Source organism: Cyclospora cayetanensis, unplaced genomic scaffold (genome assembly GCF_002999335.1).
Source record: "Cyclospora cayetanensis isolate NF1_C8 unplaced genomic scaffold, CcayRef3 CcayRef3_contig_55, whole genome shotgun sequence".
Classification (NCBI taxonomy): Eukaryota; Apicomplexa; class Conoidasida; order Eucoccidiorida; family Eimeriidae; genus Cyclospora; species Cyclospora cayetanensis.
This window is the reverse complement of record NW_020312535.1, coordinates 1-18,846: the sequence shown is the minus strand read 5'-3', so window position 1 is coordinate 18,846 and position 18,846 is coordinate 1. Positions and strand designations below refer to the sequence as shown.

General features: G+C 51.7%; 2 protein-coding genes across 2 annotated transcripts; one reads left to right on the top strand and one right to left on the bottom strand.

Moving 5' to 3' along the window:
• Positions 1-1,180: 1,180 nt before the first annotated feature.
• LOC34622525 (alanine aminotransferase 2) lies at positions 1,181-4,885 on the bottom strand. Its single transcript, XM_022735683.1, has 8 exons — positions 4,589-4,885; positions 4,266-4,418; positions 3,615-3,975; positions 3,219-3,361; positions 2,805-2,951; positions 2,579-2,677; positions 1,627-2,008; positions 1,181-1,407 (listed from the first exon to the last, which is right to left on the bottom strand). The coding sequence occupies exons 1-8, from the start codon at positions 4,883-4,885 to the stop codon at positions 1,181-1,183; spliced, it is 1,809 nt and encodes a 602-aa protein (XP_022591130.1).
• A 4,743-nt stretch (positions 4,886-9,628) lies between these two features.
• On the top strand, positions 9,629-18,500 carry LOC34622524 (the record flags this gene model as incomplete). Its single annotated transcript, XM_026334964.1, has 19 exons — positions 9,629-9,673; positions 10,058-10,233; positions 10,648-10,710; positions 10,806-10,842; positions 10,978-11,049; positions 11,373-11,444; positions 11,876-12,411; positions 12,861-13,450; positions 13,809-13,933; positions 14,643-14,722; positions 15,043-15,131; positions 15,216-15,423; positions 15,535-15,643; positions 15,961-16,005; positions 16,267-16,498; positions 16,675-17,136; positions 17,341-17,505; positions 17,896-18,037; positions 18,185-18,500. Coding segments are annotated over exons 1-19 (3,564 nt in total), but the record flags the coding sequence as incomplete, so codon positions are not given.
• Between the last annotated feature and the right edge of the window lie 346 nt (positions 18,501-18,846).

The following is an 18,846-nucleotide window of genomic DNA, read 5'->3' as shown; positions in this document are numbered from 1 at the left end:
GATGAGCACTCCAGCCAAGCTGCGTTGGGCTCCACAGAGCCAGCATTTGTCTCGTGTTGCCCTCGGGGGAAAATTGTACCTTCAAGCTGGGCTTCCACACTCTGGGGAAATCCTCGTATGCCTCGGCTCTAGTATTACTACTTGAGCAGTGTTCTCGATTTCTCTCCCACCAGGAACTAGGGTGTGGAGTTGTTGTATCGGAACATGTTGCTAAATGGCCCTTCCAGATGCTATGCAATTCAGTTGTGCTTCTGAGACTGGTGTACCTTTAGCAGTTTTCCAAGAGCTCTTAGAACATCTACAGAGCAACATTTAACGAACGCGAATAGCGTTGCGCTTGCTGGCTGAAAATGCAATTGAAGTTATAAACAAGTACGCAGCTGCTTGATATGCAGCACTGATGGATTTCTGCTGCTTATGATGCAGCGGACTGCTGATCCTAACAGCGATTCGATGCTGCGGAAGGATCTAAACGGTAGGGCCAAGCGCAACTGGAGCAGCACATGCTCGCCGCGTTTCTCGCTTAGCGCATCTGTTGCTGCTGTTTCCACACGAATTTGCTTCTGCGTTTGGCACGCAGTGCTGCAGCCGCTGTTGCTACAATTAGAGTAGCTGCTGCTGAACGGGCAAACCTGTTTTTGCTGCTGCGCCTTTACGGCCGGTTGCGAAAAAGACTTTTGTACACAGAGCATGTGCTGTCCCTCAAATGATGCAAACACAGCGGCAATGCGGTCAGCCACTGCATTGCTACCGCTTCCCCCGCACTGGAAACTTCTGGCACTGAGAAATAAAGAGGCAGTGCGCAGGGGCTTGCGAAATGAGAGTGCACGTCTTTTGATCGGTCACTGCTGTCGCCAGAGCGCTGTAAAAACTGCGCTATCAAAGCCCAGTGGCTTTACTGCAGGGGATGCTGCAGGTAGGAGAACAAACGGAGTGCTGTTGCTGGACCTGCTACGAGTGCATGGTAGCATTTCGTACTGCTGCTGCGGCACTTGCCGCTTTTTAATAACTCTGAGGAGTAATACTGCTTCTGCCTCATGAGCAGCAACACCAAGAAAACTGTGTCACAGGTGTGGAATTCGCATCACTTCGCTTTGGTGTTGCTCTCCAAGGTGACATTGAGAGCGCTCAGCTGCATGGGTGATGCTGCTGCCGTTGAAAATAGAAATTGGCCGAAGATTTAGTCCCTGTATTTCTGAACAAACTCTAGATAAAATTTTCCAAACTTTTCTGTCATATCTGCCAGCAGTGCCTCATCTGGGAGGATGCAGATCCTGACATGGAAGGTTCCCTCCTTCTGCCCAAAGCCGCTTCCAGCAACCCCTACAATACCTGTTGCCTTGAGCAGCTCGAGACAGAAGAACAGGTCTGGAGCCAAACCCTCCAAGGCTGCTGCCTCCTGGGCCTCTGGAAGGAAACACAATACAGAAAAAGCAAGCGATTGGTGCAACACGCTCTATGCAGAGGGGAAGCAAGCAGATAACTTTATGCAGAGAGATATTCAACAAGGGGCAACGAAGTTAGATCCGACAACCAAACCCCTGAACAGAAGCATCACGAGCCATAAATCCAAACAAACAAGGCTCTATACACCCGTCGCCCTTCTCCCCATCTCCCTGAGCTGACTTTTCGGGATATCTATTCGAGGAAATCCAAAGACGCTGCCTTCAATCCTTTGACAGGTGATTCCAGGGACGGCATTGAGGTGCTTGTACACCATATCCGCCTTCCTCCTGATAGTGGAATAAATTGTTTTTTTCTCGCGCACGTAGTTCTCGTAGGAAGGTTCTCCAGGCCTTGGAGGATTGCAAAGATTGCACATCATGAGTTGACCAAGGAGGTTAGAACACAGCGACATAGAAGACAGCTTATAGAGCTGCTGCTTCACCTCTTCGCCGATGTTTTCTATAAGCATACAGCCCCCCCGAAAACCACACTCTCCAACAAGGCCCTTGCTGCTGCTGTGGAAGGAAAAAATTGTCACATCCACGTTGAGCCTCAGTGCCACCTGAGGACAGCAAGAATAAGGAACGCCTGTAGTTGCGCGCATTTGCACTACACGGCAAAAGATGGGTGGAAGAGAAAGAGTCCCATGAGTGCATTAGTATCATGATGACAAATACAGCACATAGATCAGTAATCAGACACAAAAGAGCTCTAATGGCAGGTCTCGATGCCTTCCAGCATGCATGGAGCAGCAGAATAATGTGTACGCATGTACGTGCACTTACGTTTGGCTAAACGAATGTATATGTGTATGCGTATAGCTTGATAGAAGATAGTACAAGACGGAATGTTGATGTATGTTTGGGCATATACAGATATATATAATATATATACACAAGCATGTTGTATAGGGGTGCAAAGACGGATTCAAATGCGCATATACCTGCAGAGCTGCGTACATGCGAGTGCGTCAAAGCATGCGAGAAAAATGTTTGTACATATAGGTATGCATGATGGCGCCTGCTCACGTACGGCTATACAAACATACAAAGACACAGAAGCAAGGGTTCATGCACCCGCTGCTGCTGGCACTCCTAGCGATTTGCACGGCGAAAATACAGCCTTAGCATACCTTTCGCAACGAGACAAAGGGCGTATTCCCATACACGTTTTCTTGGTAGACCTCATCTGCCAGCAGCACAAGGCCCTCCCTGTGGCAGAACTGCACGACCTGTGTAAAAAGCATCACAGTTGAATGCGTCAGCTGAAGCATTTAGACGCACATATGCACATGTGGAGCTGTGTTTCTTCGCGTATGGCATGTGGGAGGTACAATTACAACCGTGGTATCTGCATACCTCTTGGAGTTGCTCTTCCTTGATTAGCTGGCCAGTGGGATTTCCAGGATTTATCACGACTAGGCCCCTAACGTGTGTGCCTTCAGCCCGTGCAGCTGCAAGGGCCCTTTCCATCTCCGCTACGCTAAGAGACCACCCTGTGTCTTCCTGTAGTACAACCAACGGGAAAAGCAGTAGGCGAGGCGAGTGCAATTTGACGTATGCAGAAGGCAACAAAATGCAAGGCAGAGTGGGGGCCGCGGTGGTACTGAGGAGGGCGAAGTAGGGAGGACGATAGGCGGAATTTGCCATCGGAAGGAAATCGCGGGAGCAGGCAATGTGAGATGTGCAGCATCAGCAAGGGCTTGGAAAAAGAGGGGGGATAAAAAAACTGGCCGTTAGTTGCGCAATAGCACTGCGGCATGTGTGTCTCACGTCTAAGTAATAGCCGACTCCTCGCGCTCCAATCCTTGTCAGGAGCCCTCCGTAGAGTGGATATTGCGGTATTGGAATGAGGAGGCCATCCTCAGGTCCCCTGTACAAGACCTCTACCAGACGAGCGACGCCAGCAGAGGCCCCTGAATAGGCAAGCGAGACGCGAGTAGAAGGGTTTGAAAGCGAGATGATAAGAAGGAGGACGCAGAGGCAGACAGAAGCAGACAGGCGTTCAAGCCAAGGAGTTTTTCGCGGCTGGAGGGTAGTAGTAGCCGGGGGGATAGGGGGTGGGCCATGGAGTCCACAGGCACATAAAAGCACCCGTATGAAGCGATTTTGGCAGAGGGATGAGGCATGTGAGCCATAGCAAACCAGCAATACGTCTTCCTTGCATACCATCTGTTAGAAAGATACCATCAGGATTCGCCGGGAACCCGTCCCGTTCCGTAAACCACTGTGCGATCTTTTGTCGTAGCTCTAGAACCCCCTGAGAGTGCGAGTAAGCCCCCAGAGAGCCAACAGCTGCAAGGTATTCCTTCGCCTTGCAGATGACATCTTCGGGAAAAGGAACCTTGAACTCTTTGGGGCAGAAATTGAGGGCCGAGTCATTCTGCTCATGTTCCTGAGGCACCTTGGAGTCTTCAAAGAGGCCGTTTGGAGCATCTAGCGTGCGCTTGTCTAATGACGGTGTGCGGGCGACAGCGTTGGAATGGAGGGAAAGCCCCATAAGCGGGGGGTACATGACGCATGCCACAACCTGCAGTGTACGCCACACTGGCAAAGCCCTTGGCATGCAGGAGGATGGGAAATGTTGAAAGAAGGCGCTCCTCTCTAGGCCTCCCATTGAGGACTCAGCGGTTAAGGCTGGTGGCACTGCTATGGATACGTGAGTTTCGAGCACCGCAAAGAAGCACAGTCCATGAGCCTGTCTTTCTATAGCACTTCGATGCTGGATCGCCCTCCCCTTGCTGCAGTTCTTCAAGAGGCGCTACTCTCCCTTGAAGAACGGGCCCTCTAGAGGCTTCGAAGTCTGAAACTGATGCTCACCTCCCTGAAGAAAGATATGGGTGGCTGACCAAGCGCTTGTGGATCTCCTATGTTTACGTAGATGAGGCGCTTAAAAGGCAATGTCGTGTCTCCCGCGGCAAGGCGTTCCGCCAGCTCCCTGGCCAGCGCCACGGTGGGACCCCGCACAGCATACTACAAGCAATCACACAGACCAAAATCTAAGAGACCGATTCCACAGATAATAAAAGATTGATGCATTCCCTCTACAACCCGCAAGTGCCGCCGAACGAACGGTGCGTGCCCCCATGATGCACAAAGAAAGTGGCTACAGCGAATGCGTGTAGCTTGGTGTACGCAGGTACCTGGCATTCAATAACGCGTTTAGGTAGCTCAGCAAGCGTTAAGGTTGGTCTGCGGGTGTATGTGCGATAGGCGACTTCTGTCCTCCCTTCTAGTGTGCTTGCTGCATCTGCCACAGTTGACTTCGCCTTTGATGTTACTTTTTCTACCACTGTTTGTTTTGTTGCTGCTGCATCCTCCTCTTCAGTCGGTGGAGACTTCCGACGCCCAAACAGTGAAAAGAGCCGCAAGCCGCCAGGGGCTCTTTGAATGTCCCTTTCATCCTTTTCCTGATGTCCACTCATCTGACTCATCGCCATTCTCAAACTCGATATTACAGATTCAAGACCAACTTTTTTCCCACGCTATACTTGTGACCAATGTACTTTAACTCTGTGATGTGTCGCTTCCCGACTTCGGGAGAACGTCCGATTGACCACCGCCAAACCCGATGCTGGCTATGCGGCAGATGTCTAGCCCTGAGGGTGAAAAATAAGCTCTTATTCTGAGGCTCTCTATGTAATAACACTGGAAGAATGAAGGAATGTGGGCAAAATGGTGGGGGGCTGTTGCCAGGACGCGTCTGCGGAGCCGCCTTTGGCAGCCGGTCTGTGCCGCTGGAGCTGCAGAAGAAAGAGCTGTGCTGAGCAGACCCTAACCCCCCAAAAGTAATCCCTATCGCCTTCATGGCTACTAAATATAACAATGATATACCCCGTAATATTTCCATACTAGAGTCCTATGGCATTATCCTTCTATGTTTTCGCTGCTGGCATTAGGCAAACATAGGGTGCCTCTTGGATGTCATGGACCGAGCACGCACAAGTTTCTGAACCATCCTGGAAATCAACCATCAAAACTTGCAGGAAAGCTTCCTTAGCTTACACATCTAACTCTAATGTTCGTGGTGTTCCGCTGTTCGCCATCAACCCCACACGCGTGTGTCGCAGTGCTTGTCCACCAGGCGGGGAGGGAGATTCACTTCATGCGCACGACTCCACTTTGCATTCCTCTCTTCTTTGCCAATGCATGTGGTGTGTATAGATAATGCTGTTTCTCGCTGCAATTTTTCTGTAGCCCTACCACAGGAGCCGTTGCGCCAATCTGTTTCGGGGGCTGGGGCGATGTATCGCTTCGAAGGAGATCTTCGTAAAGAGGCACTTTTTCTAGACTACATGAACACTGAGAAAATTGTACTGGTCGTTCTTCGAAAACAGCTCTTCAGCTTCCTGTCCTCGCCATATATGGCTCCGACAGGAGGGGAGAGGTTCAAGTAGTGTGCGCATAGCTGCACCCTTAAAGAAATCCGAGCGCTCCCAGCTACTTGCATATAGCATCTAACGCAGGCACACACAACACTACATCTTTTTGTATCCAGCTGGCAGTTCTTCACAATACAAAAAGCATACAAACAGACAAAACCGCCATTCTTTTTCATAGCAATTCTTGATTAAATATGTGGAGTGTCATTACAACTGCCTGGATATAGCTTAGCCCCACTACATCTCTTCCCCACTTGTGAATGCATGCCATCGTGTTCCTCTGTCGGATGTTGGGGTCAAATACCCCCAGAGTTGCTTAAGCTATTCCGCTGTATCGCGCCTTCCCAAGCACGCGCAAATGTTAAAACAGTCCAGGCGACAAAAACAAAGCCCGCCTCCTGTTGTAAAGAGAAGTAAAGGGGAAGAAATTCACGCATGCTCCCTACCAACAAATGAGATGCCAAACTATCGCGATTGCGGTGGGGCAATGGCTCTCTGTCGTTGAAGCGCTGAAATGGATGACCCTCCTGCTATATGATATTGGGAGACAAGCAACATTTATGGAGAATAAAAATGTACACTAGTTCAGCATTACCATTATGCCTCATAGATCATATTCTGCGTTTCAGAACTGCGGACGCAAGTAGCTGATTAAATTTTAAAAAGCCCTTTAAATGCCAGCAGGTACAGGCAATCTAACTGAGCGTACCTACGCATAAATCTGGGTGCATAGAGCATCTTTACACTGTTATTATGCACTTGGATTAGCAAAAAGGTTAGCCATAGTGGGTAGCCAACAGAGGCTCTATCTTCCGCAGCCTCCCTTCACTTTGCTGCAGCCTAATTGGGAGGCTTACTGCTCCGCTGATGTGCCACTTTGAAAACCAACCAGCCTGTTTTCGCTCAACTCAACAACCTTGAATAAGTTTTCTAACTTTGGGCTGCGCTTGCAGTTCCGAACTAAAGGGTGTCCATTCTCACAATTCACGCAGCTGCGGTATTAGTGGGCTGTTAGGGGTTGCCTGGAAACCCTGGTTTGCTACCGCTGTCAATTTGCGCCCAGCGTAGCGAGTAGGCTAGAGCTGGTTGACTCAGCCACAACAATGATAGATTATAACTCTCGAACTGGCACTTTTTTTGGCAAAGACGCGGGGTTACACTCATTTCCTTTCAAAAGCTCGAGGTTCATCGCATGTTGAGATTCCACTTGGCAGTTGCTTAGTCGCTGGATTTGTTGCCTCACCCTATGCCCACGTAACGTGACACTTCGAGTAGACTCTGAATAAACTACTGATGCACTAGCTGTTAATACGCAATGTCGCTTTGAGAATAAAAGTGGCCTATTTCGAACTATGGCAAGCTGCTGCTACCTCTTTCGGCTCAACTTTTTTTTTCAATTCTTCCAAAGCTTGGTGCACAGCTAAAGCCGCTATAGAGCGTTGATTCATAGCCTATATTGAGGCTTGTACTCTAGTCTCTGCACGCAGACGACTTTCTGTATATGAATAACGCCATCTTTGAGCTGCCTCTCCTCATAATAACGCCTCCCAAGGAGGACTTGTTGCTGTTGATATTGGGGTTTCCATACCAGATAGAATTTTAGTTAATTGACTAATAAATTGCCTGTCAAATCATGCCTTTCTACAAAACATGGAGCTTGTGCTCTAGCGCCAGCTTTAAGGTCGTCTTCCCTCGTCTCAACAGGCGCTGTGGCACCGTCTAGTTCCATCGCTAAATGGATGTTTGAGACTGTTAACCAAGAAAGTCGAGTCCCCATAAAAAACATGGCATCCCACTGCATCGGCAGCCAGCGGATTAGCAGGGACCAGCTGCATTAGGCCATATACATGCAGTGCCGCTGCGGCAGCGTCCCACTTGATTTGTACATAGAAAGGTATTTACATTCAGACATATTCCAAGCTGGAAAAAGCATTATTAAGTGTTGTTCCAATAGACTGTTCTGCTCGCCCGTTCGGTGCCACTCATGTTTTTGATACTGGGAGAAGAGACAGCCGAGCGACCGATAATGCACCTGGTAGGCACTCCGAGCTTCATGACCAATGCACACATCTAGCACACATCCGCCCAACATTAATTTTTGCTGTTTCGCGCAAACGCTACCCTTCAGTTCATAAAATTTCCGAGCAGAAGAAGCAACTAGACAATTCGTCACCAATTTTTAATTGGATATAGCTAGTGTGGTAGAAAAACCCCAAGGGTAGCTAAATCTCTACAAATGTGTTGTGGTTTTTCCTCCGGACGGCCACTGTCAGGAGGATGAGTATCTGGGGATTGAAGGGTTCACAAGGTTGAGGCGTGAATGATTTAGGCGGCGAGTGCACTACGATAATGGTGGTTTAATAGGACTACCGAATTTAAATTTATGCCTTTTGAGGAATAAGTGCTCGTATGCCAGGTAAGATACGCCTAAACACTTATTACACTAAGTATGAGTATGTATAAATTTGTAGAGAATTCACTAGTTTGTCCGTTTGCAAGCATCACTAACTAAAGCATAACATTAGCTCAATACACCAAGATTCAATGTTGTGTTTTTGTTAGGTGTTATCTGCAAATCGTTGTGAACGACCGAAATGCTGGAAGGGCGCAGAAGCGCCCCCTCCTATCAACCCTCATGTCGGAACAGGAAGGGGCTCGGGCAGGAGATGGGGGAGCTCTCTTGAGAATAGAGTTTTCTACTATTTGCACTGCGTCTGGTGAAATGTGTTTTTCTATGGAGACCCCAGATGGAACCTTGGTGTTTGTCTGTTGTAGGATTTCTGGCAGTTTCGGAGCTACCTAAGTTTCAAGGCTACACCGCAAAAGCGCCTTTGTCGTTCTTGGCCCTGGATCCCTCAGTGTATTCTAAACTCCTAAACCCTAAAGTAAAATTCCGAATCCTGGGCTCTGTACGCTTGGGGCATTTGGCCTATACCTCAGGGTACTTGAGGGTAACACTTAAGTGACAGGGGAAGCTCAGAAATTCGATGGAAAGAGCTTAAGTTTAGGGTAGAATGTGAAGCACAGCAGAGCTGTTGCTGCATTGAGCGGAAACACAGAGCTGTGTCACTAGGTGGCTTGACTATACAAAAATAGGTTGCTTGAAGACGCCTGTAGGATACCCTTCCAGGTCGTTGCCTTATTAAGTATGCTCTGAGTACAGATGACACAGAATAAGACAAACATGAATGGGCAAGATCAGAAGAGTAGACGGGATAACACTGCTGGGGCCCCGCTGGCGCAGACGACCGGTCTGACAAGGGGCCCCCAAATGAATAATGCGTACCCTTCTGAAGGATGCGTCATTTCAAAGAGGGCGTTGTGTTCTTTTATCATTAAACGGAAAAGCCATTCCTGTGCGTCCACAGATTTGCCTGGAGTGCCGCTTTTCTCGTACGGGGGCCCCCTCTTGTCGCCGTCAAGAGAGACTGACCGACCACTCACGGACTCGACAGGGGTCGCCGCCCTATTATCCTTTAACTGGCACAAGCGCTCAAACAATAATAACGGCTGTCTTCCTAGCCAGCTGGCACAGACTCATTTTCTGCGGAAACCAGGGGCCTACGGTTAGCTGGGGGCCCCTCCGCCGGCATGTGTTGTTCCTAGGCACACCCCGTAGACCCCAGGCTTGCGTCTCTATAACACCTCACCTGCTTTACGCGGATCCTTTAGCTCTTTATCTCGTGCAGCGAGGGTTCCCGTGAGACTGCGAGAAGCCTTAAATACAGCAGAGTGCGCCTGCAAGCCAAGGAAGAAGGAGGTCTCCCCCATGCCCACATTCTCGTAGAGGTTTTGCTCACGATGAAGATCGTCGAATTCCGCTTGGTCCTTCCTTTAACTCCTGAGGTTCGACATAAATCCCTGTACTGGCTAGCGCCTTCTGCATACCTGCAGCTACAACTGCTGTTCTAAATGAGCACTGTGCACATGAGACATCACTCTCATAACACTTGTCCAGCTGAGCCGTAAATGCATGCAGCAGGCCTTACCGGCTGATTCCTACATTCTACAAGGGGCTGGCTGCCTGCTCTAGAGGTCGTTGCGAGGCTCATCACCCCCCAAGTGGACGTTCTCTAGCTGTTTCTCTGCTTCAAAGACGCCGCAAGTGCCAACTGCAGCCGCTTTCTTTTTACGTGGCGAACGAATGCAGCACCAGGGCCGTCTTTGCTTCTGTTCCACCCAGCTGTATCCACTGGAGCTGCTGCGTCTGTTTTTCTTTTGGTGCTGCAGGAGTACCGCCGCTGCCAGATTTTTCTCGTAGCTCTGGCTGCCTTAGAAACGGCGGAAGCCCAAAAGGCGACAGAGGGGCCCCCTAAGGCTCCAATGATTCAAATTCTCGCCTCGGAGGACTATTCCGCAAATGGCGAGCAAGGCCAATACACGCACAAGCGCATTGATCTCGTAGAGTAAGTGGACACTCTTCTGCTTTATCAGAAAAGAGAAGAGTTCTCGGGGGGTAAGGGTCTACTCAGAGGGCACCCTTCACTACTATGGACCCTTGATGGTCTGAGGAAGTTGAAGAGGCGTCAAAAGGAGCCGACGGACAGACTCAAACCGTGTCCAAAAGCCTTCCCATGAGCATCCGTATCTCCTGGCTGCCTCTAATGATCGCTTCATGACTTTTGAAAAGCCCGCAGCCTGCCAGGGGGGAGGGGAGAGGGAAGGCATGCTTTGCATAATTTGTGCAAAACGATACTGATGGTCAGCAGCTTCACGCGGTGTAGCATCATGGAAGACAGCCTTGAGGCCACCCACTTAACAAGGGTGGGGAATCGAGCTTTAAGAGCTTACTTTGCGCGCTTTCTTTGACGGGTGTGCAGAAAACTGCCTGGCTGGATTTTGAAGTTTGTTGATCCCCGCAGCTGCGCCTTTGAAGAAAAATCGTAAGACGGAACTTTAGGGGCTTGGGAGGTTACTTCGAAGATGTGGGAATTTGAGATTACGGTTGTTTACCGATTGAGTGGGTGTGTTCACGCAGCTGGAATGCGTTTCCTCGTCTCCGCACTCAATACGAAGTGAGATGGCAGTGGAGGGCCACTGCAGTGTATAGACACCCCCCTGGACGAGAGCCTGTTTGGCGTCAGCGCTTTTTTGATTCTGCGCTCCTTGAAGGCAGTGGGATATAGGGGTTTTTGCTTGCTGCGCTTTAGTCGGCGAAGTTCTCAAAGGCGAAAGTCTCTATCACAAGCAACCACGTCTCAGGTGTCTGCACGGATGACAACGTAAGCCTGAGAGAGAGAGAGAGTGGCTGCGCTGCTGCCGCTGCTGCTGCTGCTTAAGTTGCTGGCGCTGTAGCGGGGGTTGGCTCTCCTTTTCGCTTGTCAACGGTCTGCGTTCTAAAGGTTAGGATTTTCCCCACACACCCCTCTTGGTAGTTTCACTACGCAACTGCCCGTAGAACGTGTCTGCTCTGCGTAGCACCTCACAGCGGATCCCCTGAAAAAAATTCCCTGTAGGGCACTTCATCCCTTTTTGGTTCTTCTGACCTCCACGAGGGGCCACCCCCACATTGCGGCCTCCTCATTTTGTTTTACCTTTCCTACAGGCGACGGATCTGCCTCCAGAAAAGCTTCGGCAGCGGAAAATTGATCTAATCGACATTGTGAACGATGGATCCGTAAGCAGGCGTTCCTTGCAGGACCCTTTTTCGTTGTTTTATTTCCTCTAGTCATCTCCCTCTTTATCTATCTCTCTTTATATATATATATATCTTTCTCCTTATCTCTCTCATTATCTCTCTCCCTTTATCTCTCTCTCTCTCTCTCGATATATAAGCATATTCCTCTCTATCGCTCTCCCAATCTGTAGCTCTACCTGTCGATCTCTCTGTCGAGCTCTTCTTTGCATATCGTCTTGGGCGTTGAAAGGATGAAGATTCCTTCGTATTTGTTGGCTGTGGGCTGGAGTCGCTCACTTGTGACGCGGCTTCTGCGCCTTTGAGGGGCCCCGTGCATTCGGCAGTATCCGGACGCCCTCAGTCCTCTTTCGGCATTCCCCGCGCAAATAATTATTTTCTCTTTCTCCATGCTGCATCGCCTCCAATTACAGGCTGGAGGTGTCGACGATCTGCGCAACTGGAAGTCGGAGAAGGCCAACTTTGGGCCCCTTTTATCCGATTGGATCAAAAACGTCCCTTTAGTGCCTTCTACACCCCAGAGGGCCCCCCGGAGGAGGCTTCGGGGAGGAGCTGTTCTTAGGAAACGTTCCTCCAGCACTTTGCGCGAAGCCTTTGCCTCCCACCCTCCTGAGGATAGACGTGGAAGTGAGGCTGGAGAGGTGTCTCTCGGAGGATGCCCTGAGGCTGCTTTTGGAGGCTCCCCAGACGCGCTGGCTGCTCCTAAGCCTCCCGACGGCGATGATAAAAGACCCTCTGATCAAGGGGCCCCCTCGTCTTCGGGGCCTCCCCAGGAAACCTCAGCCACGCTAGTACCAGCATACCCTCTGATGACTTGCTACAAGTGCTTCGAGATCGACTTCCCTTACTTCGGCATCCTGTCTGGGCGTATCGAAGCCTGGGTAGTCTCATCTATGCGAGAACAACTGATGCACTACCACAGGAGAGCCATTGCTTCCATTGATAGATGGTATGCTCCAGACAAATGACGCAAAAACACACACACATACAATTACATGCACACACACAGATACGTACATGCACATGCGTGCATATGCACACAACATGTACATGTACATATATATACATGTAGATACATACATATATATACATATACATATACACACATACATATACATGCATAGATATATTCATATACATGTATACATACACACATATACATGCACGCAAACCTACACATAAACATACATAAATACACACGTACACATTCATACATATACATATACATATACATATACATATATATATGTATCCGCGTACATTCCAAAACTCCCTCTTTGAGAGACTGTACAGACTGGGGAGGTTTGCCCTCTCAGGCCGTCAGACGCACAGACGCGGCACCAGGTTGCTGTTGCAAGGGGTTCTTTCGCGTGCAAGTTTGTTGCATGCGCTTTTTAGGTATGACCTGTCTCTTGAGGAAGTTCGCCAGTTCGAGGAGGATGTCAGGCAGCAGCTAGCGGTTCTTGCTGCCCTGTCTCGCACTGCCGAAGAGGCCCCCAGAGAAGGAGTATCGGAGAGGCCTTTAGAAAGGGGGGAGGAGGCTGAGGGGGAGCCTCTGATGGAAGCGGAAGAGACAACGACGGAAGGCACGGTCGAGTATTCAGACTCAGACATTGACAAAGCATCCGGAGAGGGGGGCCCTAGGAGGAGGCATGAAGGCAGCGCACAGCAACGGCGTGAGAGGCCTCCAAAGGAGCTCTTGAATAATGCCGTGGAAGACTGGAGGCTGTACAGCGGCGCTCGTCTCCTGCCGCTACAGCTGTCTCCTCAGAGTGTGTCTCTGCTGCAGCGGCTCCAACAGGGTATTCAAGACGATCAGCGGCGGCTGTGGGGCCCCTCCGCCTCCCTGCAACAAGAGCAGCAGCAGCAGCGAGAAGCAGAGGGGGCTTCCTCAAGGCTTCACAGCCTCCCAGAGGCCCCTGCTGACGGCCTAGGCTCTAGTAATCGTCGAGACGGGCAACTGCGTCACGGATATCTGGAAAAGCTTGGTACGTCTGGGTGGGTGTGCGTGCGTGTGTGTGTGCTTAGAGGTCTATAACTAGCCGCTGGCTCTTCGGTTGTCAGGGGTGTGCCTGTACATGTGCTTCTGGGGAAGAGGTCTGATCTCCGATTTTATCTCTCGTTCCCCGTCCTCCCCCGTTCAACCGCCTCTTGGAGCTGTCTTTGTTTAGCCTGGGCTGCTCCTCAGCTGCTCGTCTGCTTCTTCGGTTTTTCTGTGGAGGAACTGCTCCTCGACTTGCGGTTCCTCCACAGCACCTCTGCCCCCAACGATCAACGCCTTTTTGCCGCTGCTTCTAGCGCAGCAGCATTCTTTTCCTGCTTGCACTGCTTGTGCTGTGGCTGCAGGCGATGGCCTTTGGAGCAGCCGCTGGAATCCGCGATACTTTTTGCTGCGGGGCAGCTGCTTGCAGTATTTTGACGATCCTAGGGATGCCAGAGCGAAGCAGGCTATTCAACTCACTGGTGCCAAGGTACACTCTGCGGCTGTGCATGTAGTGGTTGATGTACTGTGTTGAAACCGTCTGTGTTACGCGTGTGTACTAAGCCTGGCCTACTCTTTAATGTGTCTGCTACCGTTCTTGCAGTTGCGTGTGTGTGTGTGTGTGTGTGTGTGTGTGTGTGTGTGTGTGTGTGTGTATGGGTGTGTATGGTTTGTGCATGTTTGTGTGTATGTGTACTTGTGTACATGTGTGTATGTATTTGTATGCGTGTGTATGGTTTGTGCATATATGTGTATGGATGTGTACAGTTGCGCGTATGTGTACTTGCGTACATGTATGTGTGTGTATATCTGTGTGTATGTATGAGTACTTGTGTACATGTGTGTAAGTGTGTGTACTTGTGTACATGTATGTATGTGTATATCTGTGTGTATGTATGTGCACTTGTGTACATGTATGCATGTGTGTACCTGTGTATATATGTGTGTATGTAAAATTACTTGTGTACATGTGTGTGTATGTATGAGTACTTGTTTACATGTACGTATGTATGTGTATATATGTGTACTTTTGTATGTGTACTTGTGTACATGTGTGTATATTGTGTATGTGTATGTGTACGGCGTCTCTGCTGTACTTGATGCGCCTGCTGCCTATCGTGGGAGCTTGTGGATAGAGAAGGCGTTTTTTCCCCTGATAGGAAGTCTGGGGTGTAGTCGTCTAGGGTGTCTGTCTTCAGGTGGGATGGGCTACAGACGTTACTGAGAGACCCTTTGCTTTTTACGTGGAAATCCCCAACAAGAGGCGGCTGGTTCTTAGGTGAGCTGTGGCCTCTACGGGGAGTGCTGGCAAGTACTTGTGTGTGACAGAACGGCGGCTGTCGTAGGGTATTCTGAAACTCCACAATTTGAGGCTTTTGAGGGTTCTAGACGCCATACAACGGCCCACATGACCCTTGCTTCGCTACGCTCCACGGCGCAGAGGCTAGGAGATTAGGAGATTAAGAGGCTAGGAGGTTAAGAGGCTAGAAGGCTAGGAGATTAGGAGATTAAGAGGCTAGGAGGTTAAGAGGCTAGAAGGCTAGGAGGTTAAGAGGCTAGGAGGCTTGCTTTAGACTTGCAATGGTGTGTGTGTCTCAGCGGAAGGCATGAGGAGATCTCTCTAGCCTGGCTCCTTGAGATTCAGCGTGCTGCAGCAGGTACGGGAGCGGTTAGTGGTAGAAGAAGCCGTAGCAGCAGCAGCACGAGGAACGAGCTGTATGCCTTATCGCCGAGACCGTTTTCACGGAAAAATTCTCTTTCGCCGCTTCCAGGGGCCCCCCTAGGCCCCCCTGGACCCGCCCATCACCCGCCAGAAATGCGCATGTTTCGCGCGGATGGAGAAGATCGCTCACACGATGGTTCCTTCAGGGAACCTGAGAGCGCCTCACAGGCACTGCAGAGGGAGATCCCCTCCTTACCCGACTCTGAAGCTTCGCGGACTAACGCTGGCGCTGCTCTAGAAGCCTCGCATCCCCACAGGTATGCATGCACAAAAGGCCACCCCCCTACCCCCCGCCTCTCGCTCTTCTACTGTGCTGCTCTCCCTTGCAGCTCTATTCGTGTAGCATAGCCGCTGCAATGACACCTCAGCACCCGTCATTCTGTTCGCGCTCGCATACAGCAGGCAGCCTTCGGGAGCTCCCGCTCAGACGCCTCGGCTTCCCCTGTCGACGTTGCTGCTGCTTTTGTTCGTGCAGCAGTTTGAGTAATCGGCAGTGCCCCGATAAAGAGGTCCGCAGGGAGGTAAGCGTTTCCGTGGTCTCTCTGTTCGATTAAAGGCTTTTTCTTGGAGGGCGCATGCGCAGACGCTGCTCCTCCTGAGCGGTCTACGTGTGAGCAGCCCTTCGCTTTTAGGGGAAGGGGAGGTGAACGGGGGGGAGAGGAGAGGAGGGGAAAGAAAGGGAGGGGAAGGCTGTAGGAAGGCGGGTCATGAAGAAGGGCGAGCGACTGTGGGGCCTCACATATCTGCAAGGCTGACGAGTCCGCATGTGTGTGGTTCCGCTCGGTGACTGGTAGCACCAAGAGGCTGCGAAGTTTCAAGACAGCCTGTCGCTCGTGAAGGTGCGTTCGGCTTTGCCTTGCTGAGCATGCGATTCGTTTTTTGCTGGCTGTTGCTGTGGCTGTTGTGGTTGTGGCTAGTGTGGTTGTGGCTGTTGTGGTTGTGGCTGTTGTGGTTGTGGCTAGTGTGGTTGTGGCTAGTGTGGTTGTGGCTGGTGTGGTTGTGGCTGGTGTGGTTGTGGCTAGTGTGGTTGTTGCTGCCTCTGGGGGCTTGGAGAAGTCAGTCTGTTGCGGTGTACGTTGCAAGGCCGTCTGCTGCTGCAGGGGCCTTTAAAAGAAGTACTCCGCGCACTCACGCAGCGTTGCCCTCGAAAACGGTGCTTCGTGGCAGGAGACGGTGTTGGAGGATTTGCGCATATGGCGTTTTTGGAGCCTTACATTCACGTCGAGGGGCCACTTGGGCGTTCGCGTAGCCTGCAGGCTGGGAGGGCTTCTCCTGACGCCGTCCTCGGGGAGCCAGAAGGAAGCAGAGCTGCGCCTTCGCTTGCTGCTGAAGGTGGGGGTGGGGTGCAGTTGGCTTCTTGGACTGCGTGATGAGATCCGGTGTGGCGTTTGTAGCGCAAGCCTGAGAGAAGCTGCGAAAAAACAATACTACCAGCACGATTGGGAATTTTTTTTCATCAGGCTTACGTCTTTTTCTTGGTTCTTGGTGCGTTCCGTGTGCCTCTGCAGCTTTGGCCGTGGGGGCCCTCCTTGTTTGCCTCTTTCTTCTGATGCTCGCAGCGACTGCGGCTGCTGCCTGTTGCTGTAGCAGCCTTTTGTCGCTCGTTTTTCTCGTGGCTGCGGGGTCTTTGGTGCCTCTCCGGCTTGTTTGCTCCTTGAGCCGTTTCCTCGCCGTGTTAGGAGGAGGGGAGGACCTCGTGGAGTCTCCCCGGGAAGTGTCTTCGTGGCGTCCTCCGTGGTATTCTGAGCTTCTTCTGGCGCTCCTAGAAGGCGTTCGAGGAGTAGCAGCAGCGGCTGCAACGTTGCTGCTGCTGCTTGCATCCTTCTGGATCATACGTCGAATGGTCGTCCGAGATAGGCACGCTTCGGAAAAGAAGTCTCCGGAGGGCCCACCTGCCCTGAAGGCTGCTTGTCTGGCGAAAGGATCTCCCGGCTCTCTCCTGCTCTCTGCCATCCCGTCGGATGCAGTTCGTAAGCTTGGCTTCCTGCCGGATGTTTAGAGGGGGAAGAAGGGAGGAAACGGGGGTGGGTGGTGTGTGGGGTCGTGCATGCGGGCTTCAAATGCTAGAGCCACTACGACGACGACTTGCGGACAGCCCTTTCCGCTTCCTTGCAGGGGTGTGTCGCATTTTGTGTGGCGTGTGTGAACGGGCCCTGCAGCGTCCTTCTCAGCAGAGGGGGGGCCCCCCGATCCTTCCCTTTTAGCGGTGGGGGGCCCTTTCCTCATGGAATGCACGACCAAGTTGTGGCCCGTCGAGCTTCTCCTTAGCGAGCCTCAGGCAATACCGCTGCTGTGCTATGGGGCCCTCCGTCGCTGTGCTCCCCGTCTCCTCGCTGTTGGTGAGAATCTCCTCAAGAGGCTGCTGCCTTTCGAGCAGCGAGACCAGCAGCATCAGCAAAAACACCGCCATCAGCAGCAGTACCACCACCCCAAACACGCCACCAAGTGCAGCAAGTGGGGCACACTCAGGCGCGCGTCAGAAAAAGCTCTACAGCTTATAAAACTCATTGGCTCGTTGAGTGCTGCGTTCTTGGGGGGGGCTTTCGGAATCCTCATATTAGCGGCCACGAGACTCTTGGGGGTGTCTCCAAGGCTGCGGCGAGTCTCGTGGTGTGCTTCTGTTGAGGGGGGAGGCTACCTCTTGCTCTCGCAGCTCTCCCCCTTGCCTGCCCACCCCCCCGAGACTTCTCAAGAAGGCTCTGAGAAAGGCCCTCTGACGGCTGCTCTAGGGGCCCAGGTATGGGGGTGGGCCTGCACAGCACTCCAGTTTGTACTTGAGATGTTTGGGGAGCCGTCTCCGTGGGAAGCCTCCACCGATGCGGTGGGCGGTTACGAGGCTTTTCTCTTCACCCCTGTGCCGCTGTCTCCCGGGCGCGCCGTGCCTCTGGAGCTTGATCGGCTGCAAGAGCTGCAGCAGCAGCAGCGTTGCTCTCTGGCTTCGCTCCGGTTTGTGGGGGCCCCCGATCGCGTGCGGAAAGCGGGCCGCTGTATGGACACTCCACGCCCCCCGCGTGCCAGCTCCAGCTTCGAGGGGGCCCCCAGCAGCAGCGACGACTTAGGCCCTTTTGCAGGCGGATTGGACGCAGGATGTCTCGAGGAGCTTTCAGCAGATCCCCCTGTGTGGCCAACTCAGGTAGAGAGGGGGCCCTGCTTGGTGACATGGATAGGGGCCCTTCGATGGGGGCCCCCCGGCACTCCGGTGTGGCTGGAGGCCCTCCTGACCATCAGGAGAGCGGAAACCATTCTTGGCACTCTTCTCTCTCAAAACGACGCCCTTAGGGGCCTCCACGCGGGAGTACCCAGTCCGGAGGCTGGCACCAGGAGACCCCAAACGGTAATTAAGGCGCAGGTGCGGCCTTCTCCACATAACTCCCGGTCCTACACCCCCAACGCACAAAGCTTTATGGCATCGCAAAATTAGTCCTCTTTCTGTTCACAGTTTCGGTGTATATGTGTATGTGTATATGTGAGAGAGAGAGAGAGAGAGAGAGAGAGAGAGAGAGAGAGAGAGAGAGAGAGAGAGAGAGAGAGAGAGAGAGAGAGAGCGGGAGAGCACACGTCAGAACCACATTCACAAGAGGATCTCGTATGCTACCGTCTGATAGAAAAAAACACTGCGTCTATACGTATGTCTTCGCTAAGTCCAATATGACAAAAGAAGATAACCACCACGAGAGCCC